This window comes from Geospiza fortis, unplaced genomic scaffold (assembly GCF_000277835.1).
Source record: "Geospiza fortis unplaced genomic scaffold, GeoFor_1.0 scaffold98, whole genome shotgun sequence".
Taxonomy (NCBI): Eukaryota; Metazoa; Chordata; class Aves; order Passeriformes; family Thraupidae; genus Geospiza; species Geospiza fortis.
In genome coordinates, this window is record NW_005054306.1 from 3,171,712 (window position 1) to 3,181,409 (window position 9,698).

Consider the following 9,698-nt stretch of genomic DNA (forward strand, 5'->3'; position numbering starts at 1 on the left):
TGGCCGGGCGGGGGCGAAGGGCCGGACTGTGCGGTAAATCGGGCGGGAGGCTTTGGAAAGCGGCCCGAGACTGATAATCCCTGTGCCGCTTCCCGGCAGCTTCGCCGTGCTCGGGAGAGAGGCGCGATTGCCGCGTGTGGGTTGGGACAGCGTTTACTCCACAGGTGCTGCTTATTTGGGGGCTTCCTCTGGGATCCCACGGCTGCGCTGAAAACCTCACTCCGCTGAGAACTCATCTCTCTTAATTTCGTTCTTGTTTCTCTTTGATAGAGATTTCTCTGCGTCAGAATTTCACCGGGGTGAAAGTGCATCAGTTGTGATTGGTAAGTTTCTGTTAATCAGAACTATGTCTAGTAATAGCTGTTGTTTACATCTGAAAGGAGGATGTAGTAAGGTGGGGGCCCAGCTCTTCTACCGCGCCTGCAGTGAAAGGAGAAGAGGAAATGGCCTTAAGCTGAGACGGGGAGATGCAGATTAGACATTAGAAAAAGAAAATTCACTGTAAGGATGGCCATGCACTGGAATAGGATGGCTAGGAAGGTGATGGAGTCACCAGCCTCGGACGTGTTTAGGAAGCGTCTGGATCGGGCACTGGTTGTTGTGGTTTAGGGGTTACAGGGGCAGTGCGGGGCTGGCTGTTGGACTTGGTGATCTTAAAGGTCTCTTTCAACCTGAGCGATTCTGGGATTCTTACTAAACCTGTACCTGTGTGCTAACTGTTCTAGAGATTTGCTGGGGCAGACAGAACATGGATTCGGGTGTCAGAGAGCAGAATGTTCATAGCCTGAATACAGGGCTTCTCCTCGCTGTGCTTAGTGATTGCAAACACACCCACTCTGCACCCTAGCAATTAAATGACACCAGTCTTGAGATGGGAAAGAGGATGGCAGAGCCAGTGTGGTGCCATATCTGATGTAGCCAGCCATGCTTCTCTCATCTTGATTGAACTGAGATAAGAGCTGTGAGAGTACAGCTGTCTCACTTCTGGACATTGCTGGGACTAATGTGTGGATCCTGTACTGCTATCTACGGCTTTAAAATCTTCCTGTGTAGCAAAGACCAGACTTCTGGAGTAAACAACTGGGGAATAAGGACAAGAGCCCAAGTATGGCTTTTCAGACACTGCTGTGATACTTTTCTGCTTCCCAGCAGGGAGTCAGAGAGGAGCTCTTCACTTGTGCAAGTTAAAGGCTACTTGGGAAATGGGACAGTGGTGAGGAACAAGATCTGTGTGTACCAGTTATGCTGTCCCCACTGACACTGCAGTCTTCCCTCTATCTGTTTCCTGCTGGGACTGGGGAGCAAAATTACAGAATCACAGAATATGCTGAGTTGGAAGGGACCCTCAAGGATCATGAAGTCCAGCTCCTGGCCCTGCACAGGACCATTGCCAACTTATCAGACATAAGGCCTACAGAGAAGACCTTCCATTTAAGGTCAAAATTCTGGTAGCAGGGGGCATGGGGAATGATAGTCTATCTTGCTTTTTCCAGTGAGAACTGACTGTGTAAGTTTTTCTAAACAGACAGCTGCAGTGGAACTCCTTACTGTTTTTTTAATCACATTTTAATAGAGGGAAGAGTAAGGAGCCTAGAGAACAAAATTCAGTCACAGTGAAGACGAGTAATATATTAATGGTAGTTGGAAATATTAAAAACACTGATAGTCTCAGGCCCCTGATCTGTTCCTGAGGTTTTTTTAATTATGCATCATTTAGTGAAAGAGTTGGTGCAGTTCTCCTTATCCAATGTTATACTGGATGTGCAACAATGACAGACACTACCAGAATGTGCAGGCTCTCAAAGAAAGAAGAAGCAGCTGGAAAAGTTAGGCTGCAGAACAGGAAGAATTGAACTAAGAAACTAAGGATATAAGAAATTTTTTTTTACTCCATAGTTTAGAAATAACACAGATGATGGTGTCTGATCTACTGTCAGTTCATTGTCATAAACTGTATAAGAGAATAGAAGTTACCAGATGGTCTGAGTCACAGTGCAGAAACATATTTTTGTTTTTAGGTAAGTTTGAAAGCAGAAGAGGAATTTTGCATGGTGTAAGACTCACGATGAGTTTGCTGTAAAATGACAAGGATGATACCTACAGAGAACTGCGCCATGATAGTGATGGGTTGTGGGTCCAGGAGGTGACGGAGCAAGTCTGTCACTGCCCACTGCATTTCCCAGAAACTACGGCAGGACAGAATGCTGATTGGAAGTTTGGGTTTATAACTTATATTAGTGTTGTCTTTCTTTGCCTGTGCTTGGGATTGAGTTAGAGAGTTGTTTCTTTCAGAGGAAAAAAATGGATTGCATGTTCTTCCTCATCTCTGCTTATCAATTGCTGCTGACTGTTTCCGTTACTGATAATGATGCATCTGACATGTTGGGAAGCTGCCCTTGGTTAAGGTCAATAATATGTATCGGGCTTTTCCTAAGTTGGAAAAACCTGTCTCTTTGCAGCATATTATTGAATTCCTGTTTTGGCTGTGGTGTTTCACAAGTAACCAAGTGTCAAGAAACAGATTCTCTATGGATTTGTAGAGGACCACATTTGGCCCATGAAGCACAGGGACATATTTTAGTATCCTATAAGAAAACTGTCGGTAGATCCTCCATGCTTTCTGTTTTTGAGTGTTTTCCTGCAGAACTGAAGAATAGAGAGGAAATGCATTATCAATGTACCTTATTTCCCACTATTTCAGCACTGTCTAGGATTTACTGTAGTAGCATAACCAGTGATGAATTAATAGTTTGTAATTTAAAACTAGCATAATACTTTGTGTCATTCACACATTTTCCAGTGTTCTTCCTGTGCAGTACTTTGCAGAGGAATGCAAGCTTCAAAGACTGAAAACAGAAGAAAAGCAGAACCATTCTACTGGCTGTCAGTGGCAAAGCCTAGGACCAGTTCTGAGATTGTAAATGAAGCCAGAGATGCTCTACAAACAGTAAAAACTCAAAGACCATTCACACCTACAGATGAACAAAGGAAACTTTTTGGGTCTCAATCCTCACAATGTCCTCAAAGTAGATGTCCTGTACTTTTTAGGTACTGTGGCTTTAAGATGTTTTCAAATATCCTTTAGCAGCAAGAGATTTGATTCTCTAATTATGCTTCTGGTGGTTATTTTCCCTTTGTTAATCTGTATTCCTAATCACATTCTTTGCCTTCTTCTAATGATCTTTACTGTTGGTGTTAATCTACATGTCCAGGAAGTTTCTCTGGATTAGAGCTACCAGAGGCAGTCACTACACTAGCTTTTTATGTGTAAAATAGCATAAGAGAATAGTCTGTTATTTACCTTTTCTTGAGACAATTGAATGCTTTTAATTGAAATAGTCTTCACCTTTTTTCCTAGAACATATGAAAGCTTGCTTGTTTCCTATAACCTATGTGCTAGATCTTTTCCAGAGCCTTCTAAGATCTTTTAAATGTGAAATTTTAGGTCCTGCAGTTTGAAATGCTCATTTTCAAACAAAGTTTTTACTATCTCAAAATTATTTCTAGGTGGTGTTTTGTTACCATGATATGCTCTTGTCACTTTTCCTTTCTTCCCTTTCCCCATATTCACTGGCAAAGGGAAGAAGCATGCAATTAAAAAAAACAGCTGATCACACAACTCTGGATCTGCTTTATTCTAATTATGTTTCATTTCTTCATTAGTCTTGATAAATCCAGTTCTGATTCATCTGAATCAAGACCGAATTCTGGTGTTCGTCTAAGTCCACTGACTCACGTAAGTACTCTGGAAATAACTCGTGCAGTACTGATATAAAAATATGTCTTGGTAGTGTTAGGAAAATAAATGGTTTAAAGATGTTTGGGAAAAGTGGAGGCTTGTTGTAACATTAGTCTGAGACTTATAAAGTCAGCTTTGTCATTTTTCCCCCAAAAGAAACCCGAAAATAATTTAAACTACTTAAATATTGCTGTGTTGCTTTCTGATTCAAAGTGACATTAATAAGAATCGGAAGACATACTTGAGTCAGCTTTCTTTCAGTGTAAGTTTACTAAAATAGGTGAAGTTCATGAGCATGAGCATGTGCCAACAGCATGCCCTGGCTGTTAGGAAAGTGGCTGATGGTATCTGGGGCTGCATTAGGAGGAGTGTTGGCAGCAGGTTGAGGGAAATGATCCTTCCCCTCTACTCAACACTGGTGAGGCCACACCTGGAGTGCTGTATGCAGTTCTGGGCTCCACAGTACAAGAAAGACATGGAGCTACTGGAGAGAATCTGATGAATGGCCCCAAAAGTGATGAAGGGACAGGAGAGATGAGAATGTTCAGCCTGGAGAAGACCAAGGGAGGACCTTATCCATGGATGTAAATACCTGAAAGGCAGGTGCAAAGAGGATGGGACCAGCCTCTTTTCCCACTGTGAGCTGACAAGGCCTTGGCACGGGTTACCCAGAGGTCTTCAAAAGCTTCTTGGCATGGTCCTGGGCAGCTGAGTTTAGGTGGCTGCAGTTGAATACAGGGCTTGGACCTCCAGAGGTCATTTCCAACCTCATCTATTCTGTGGTTCTGTGAACAGTAACTTGAAGGTAACTAGGTTGCTTTCTATTTGGCTTATATTTCTATAAAATGTCATGATTGTAGTTTTATTTCGAAACAGATAGAGGTCCTTTAAGAATCACTTTTCTCCCTCTGTGAAAGCTGTGAATTGTTTTCAATTTATAAGTGTATCTGCTCTTTCACAGTTTTTTTATGTTTAGTCTTTAAATAAAAGATTAAGTCACGACTGTTTGTTTAGTACCAGAGATAACAGAGCAATGCTATAGCAATTAAATGTGCTTGCTGTATACATTGTTTTTTCCAGGAACCTTTAGTAAATTCTTTAGGGAATTAGGGGAAATATCTAAGAAATTTTATACTTCAGTAATTTGGATAAGGGAATGTATTTACATGAATCAAGTTTAAAAAATTCTGAGCATACTTCTATTTAGATTAAGTATATCTACATTTGGATTTAATAACTGGTGTTAAATTTTCATGTATTTTGTGAGCGTGGAAAAAAATTAGAGAAAACTACTGACCAATGCAAAACCTGCTTTTTTTTTTTGCTTTATCAATGGATGTAAGTTAATACACTGTAAATTAAGAGTTTGTCTTAATTATGGTGGTTGTAAGTAGTCAGTCTCACCTGCTGGCTCCTTAATACTATGGAGAGCTCTGAAGTATCGGCTGGAGACTTTCTAGTGGATTCTTTATTTTAAGGAAATTGGTATTGATATTAGAGGTCAGTACTTTATGTAGGTCAAGGGCACAACAAGTGCTTGATACTAGAGATTCAGGGACTTGTTCACCTCCTCTAAGATGCAAGACACTGACATAAAACTAGGACTGTCATGTTTCTGGATCTGTGCGATTTGTCTCAGTGTGATAGAAAGTAGTAGATATGATGTGAAGATATTTGGAGTGTTTTGGAAATACTGTTTTAATGCTCAAAAGCAAATCAAAGAATAGATGTAGCTCTAGAATTGTTAGCAATAATCATTGGCACAATATTTTCTTTGATAAATAAGCTTGCTGCAGATGTAGTTAAATGAGTACTTATGAGGAATAAATAATCCTGAGTTCTACTCAAGCTAGGTTTTGTTTTCTGCACTCCTGAATGTTGGCTTTCTGTGGTGATAATGGTATAGACATCTGATTTGTTTGGTGGAATGATATCATTCGATTCAGGATATGAAAATTTCTTAATGAGCAAGCCAGTGTAACTTCTGTTCTGTTTTGAACTTAGCCCTCTGTTAGAAGTTATGTGGGTTTGGGTTTTTTTATTTTTTACTTAAATGAAAATTAAATTATCTGTGCTTTTGTTTAAAACTCTTCTTTATTTTTGTCACAGAAACCAGTAGTAGCAATTTCTGAAAAAAAAGATGAAGCTTCTGTTTTCTATCCAACACCTCCTGCTGATGCTGCAGAGCTTAGAAAAGTCAGCAAAGCTTGCAAACGCTTATTTAGAGCAACTTCTCTGAAAGATTTATTTTCTGCTAAGGTGGTTCCTCTGGATCAGAGTAAGAATGTTTTTATACATATTATTTGCTATAAAGATTACTGCATGATGGGTTTTAATATTGGTAATTACATAAATTATTAACATATTAAAGGACTTGTGTGTCCTTTCAGTGTGAATTCTGGAAGTATTTAAATGGGTTTAAGGCAGTTTTGAAACTCTGGTTTCCCAAAATGATGCTGGCTTGCACTACTGAAAATGAGCTGAAAACTACTCAGGTGCCTCTTCTTCTTATGGGTTTCCAAGTAATGGAATTTTACTGAAAGTTGTCATCGGTGAGTAAAATTAACCTTAAATGCTGACATGCTTGAAGAGATAATGAGATGCCATCATCTAAGGAGATTCCCTGATGGATTATTGAGCCTAAAAGGAGGAATAAAAAGGAACGATATGTCTTGACAGGCCTCCAACTGCATCGTATTTGTTGTTATGAGTTTCATTAGTGGATGTTTAATAAAGGTCACCAAATGTGGGATTTAAAAGTAATTTTCTTGAAGATGGGAAATGGCATCTTGGCTTCCTGCATGTTGGCTTATAATGAAGTGTGCTGGGACTCTGTCTTTATTTCAGAAGATTGATTTATAATGACAGTTCTTACGTTGTCCGGGATTGTTACTTTTCGTTATAAACTGAATATTTCACTTTTTACCTACTAAAGTTTACTTCATTTTTATGTATTTATTCTATAAATCTTTATATAATGTGTCACTTCATATAACCTTAATAAGCTGATGTTACTAATTGAAGAAGTTGAGAAGCTAGTGTATTTGTAACCTGCCTTGGTCTCTTCCCTTTTGGGATCATGCAAATGTTATGTGAGGGGTTTTATTTGTGGAGGTTCTTCTTTTATGTACGTAGAAGCTACAGGATTAACAGCTACCTTTTTCCTGAGTTCCTTCATAATATTCAGGTCCTGAAATACAATCACTTTTTTCCTCCAGATACAATCCACCTATTTGTAAAAGGGAAGTAAAGAAGATGAAATATTAAAACTTTAAACACAGCCCCAAAAGACTTTAAGAAATACTGTTCATAAGAAGACATTGACTACCTTACTCTTAATGGTCTTAAGCTTTCTCACCTTTTAAATTAATAAAAGCAAATTTTGATAATGTAACACGACAAGCAGTAATTAATAACACTTGAACAAAATGTGTTCTCTTTGACTATTTCAGATGAAACGAAACTTGAAGAGCCAACTATGATGATGAATAGTCTTGACAGAAGTAATAATAACTGCTTAGCAGAACAAAAGTCGTACACATCATTTAATGATGAGAGTAGACAATTAATTTGTAATGAACATACCAGCAGATCCGGAAGTGAAGACTCCATGGAAGGGACACCAGGAAACTTTTCACTTCAGCTGCAAGGAGAAAGGTCAGCATTGGTCAACTATGGTAATGTGCATCTTCCATACAGCCTTCTTCCTAGATACTCAATTGTGCAAGTATCAAAATGCTTAAAATTAATGGTATTTGAAGATAACATTACATATGCTTTAAAATGAAACTGTGTTTAGATTATTAGAAAAATTTACATTTCTTCTTTTAGGAAGTTTCTACATTCAAAAGACTAATTTGTAAAATATTGTTGGTATAAATTTGTTTGATGTGATTGTTTGATCATTAACATTTCAAAACTAAGTCTTCTAATCACCATGTGTAAAATCCTCAAGTTTAAATTTAGTGTGCTTGCTTTTAGAAGTTTAGTCCTGTTGTTTTAAGGTGCTATACTATCTTCACTTAGCTTGACAGATGAGTAGAGCCATGCTTTCAGTTCTGGTGTGTGATCATATACCAAAACCAGGCTAAAACTCTTTAGCAATAGAAGCAGAGTTTTTTGTGACTTTTAATTTTTAGGTCTTTTTTTTTTTTTTGGCATGACCAAATAGGTGTAAAAGATTAATGAGATTCACATGCCTGCAGTCTGTTTTTACTGGACCTGGAATATCATATCCATTCCTTAATTCATAATCAAGTAGTTTGTTTTTCCTTTGATTCAGATGTGAATTCTTGCACAGGGAGCAATAGTCCCATGGCCCTCTGGGTAGCTGGTATATCAGTTGCTGCATTAGCAGTCAGATGAACAATTGTTTTGTGCTAATAACATTGACAGATCTGGCAATCTCAGCAACAAAGAATGAAAAACACTTTATTTTCGAAACACATCCTTGTAAAACTTGTTCACTATTAAAAATACATATTTGCCAGTAGGTATCTTCTTTCTAGCATGTTTGTACAATTAGGGAAAAGCTATTTCCGTGGATATTCTTAAGCACCTTTGATATTAAAGACTATGTTCTTAATTTTATAAAATGAAAGGCCTTTCATTTACTAACTTGATGATAGCACTTAATATTTAAGAGAATGTTGTCCATTGAGGCTGTTACAGTAAATGATACATAATGGAGCTATCATAGGACTCTTTTATGTAACACTGTAAGCAGGATTTTTTAAAAAGACAGATTCCAAAAGAATGAAGACTTGTAGCAAAGAAAAAGCTCCATGAGTGTGGAGGAAGAATGAGAAAATAAGAGCAGAGATGAAAAATATAGATGAAAAAAAAGTTAAGCACCAAAGAGAATACTTTACTGCAATATAATTTTCTCTCTTTAAAATCAGTGATCTAATAACTTCTTAGATGAAGACTAGTTGGATTATCATACTCCATAAATGACTGTAGTTTGAATTTTATTTAATAAAGGTGTGATGTGAAGTACTTCAGAGTTGCAGTGGAAGTGGGTAGTTCCTTTTGTGGAATATGCATCCTGCTGTGTTCAGTTCTGCTTTCTGTTTGGGTTGCTTTTTGGTTGATGGTGTACAAGTGCCTCTCACAGGAAAGGGTCAGTTGATACTTCTGCTAATTCAAAACAATGACCTTCCTTCTCAATCATAATTTTAAAACTTGCATGTATAATTGAGCGGCTAACCCATTAGGCATGCTTCCATTAGGCTTGTCTGTTCAAAATTGTACACTTCTCCTTGTAAGAACAAGAGCTCTGCAAATTTTTGGTTTTGCATTTTTGTTACTGGTGCTTTTTGCATTCATGAGTCTCATACATCAATTGAATTAGATCTCAAATTACTGGCCTTAACATAATACAAAAAATTGCTTTCCAATATTGTTCTGACTAGTTTTCTCCAAAATGGAAGAAAAAGATAACATTCTTCCATCTTTCTGTGTTGGATGCAAGCTGTGTATTTTTGAATGGCCCATTTTTACCTCTCCTGTGAGTCCTCCTCTGTGTGTACTCGAGTCAGAGCTGGTTTTTGCCAATGCTTAGGAATCAAAGCTTCCTGACACCATTTAGGTGCTCATTTGGCTTAGAGCACCATGTATATCTGCAGTGCTGCAAGATGCACAAGAATAATACAAAATGCTTTCCCTTTAGCCACAGACAAAGGTCTCTCATCTGTATCAGCCCAAGCAGTTCAGGCCGTCATGTGGTGGGATGGGTGTGGATAATCTCAGCTGCTCTCATACCTTGTATCTTCTTGCTAAGACCAAAGAGCACATTGGTCCAGTGTTTGTGTATGATACTCCACAAGTTGTGTGCTTGGGTGAGTTCAGAGATGTCATTCTTCATCTGACACAGCAGTTGAAAGGTACCACAAACCTCACCTTCCATATAGTTTGTTGAGTTTGGTCTTCATGATAGTTGTATGTAAAAGGCTCCAGA

At 38.3% G+C, this 9,698-nt stretch overlaps 1 protein-coding gene across 2 annotated transcripts in view; it reads left to right on the forward strand.

Moving 5' to 3' along the window:
• ARMC2 (armadillo repeat containing 2) overlaps positions 1 to 9,698 on the forward strand; it is a 68,590-nt gene continuing 58,892 nt past the window's right edge. The window contains exons 1-6 of one of the 2 annotated variants that reach the window (XM_031066631.1): positions 1 to 33; positions 271 to 323; positions 2,801 to 3,048; positions 3,664 to 3,736; positions 5,849 to 6,017; positions 7,192 to 7,396. In XM_031066631.1, coding sequence (XP_030922491.1) covers positions 2,831 to 3,048; positions 3,664 to 3,736; positions 5,849 to 6,017; positions 7,192 to 7,396 — 665 coding nt within the window. In that variant the 5' untranslated portion in view covers positions 1 to 33; positions 271 to 323; positions 2,801 to 2,830. Of the gene's footprint in view, positions 165 to 270; positions 324 to 2,800; positions 3,049 to 3,663; positions 3,737 to 5,848; positions 6,018 to 7,191; positions 7,397 to 9,698 lie in introns of both variants that reach the window. The other variant, XM_031066630.1, reaches the window with a different exon arrangement.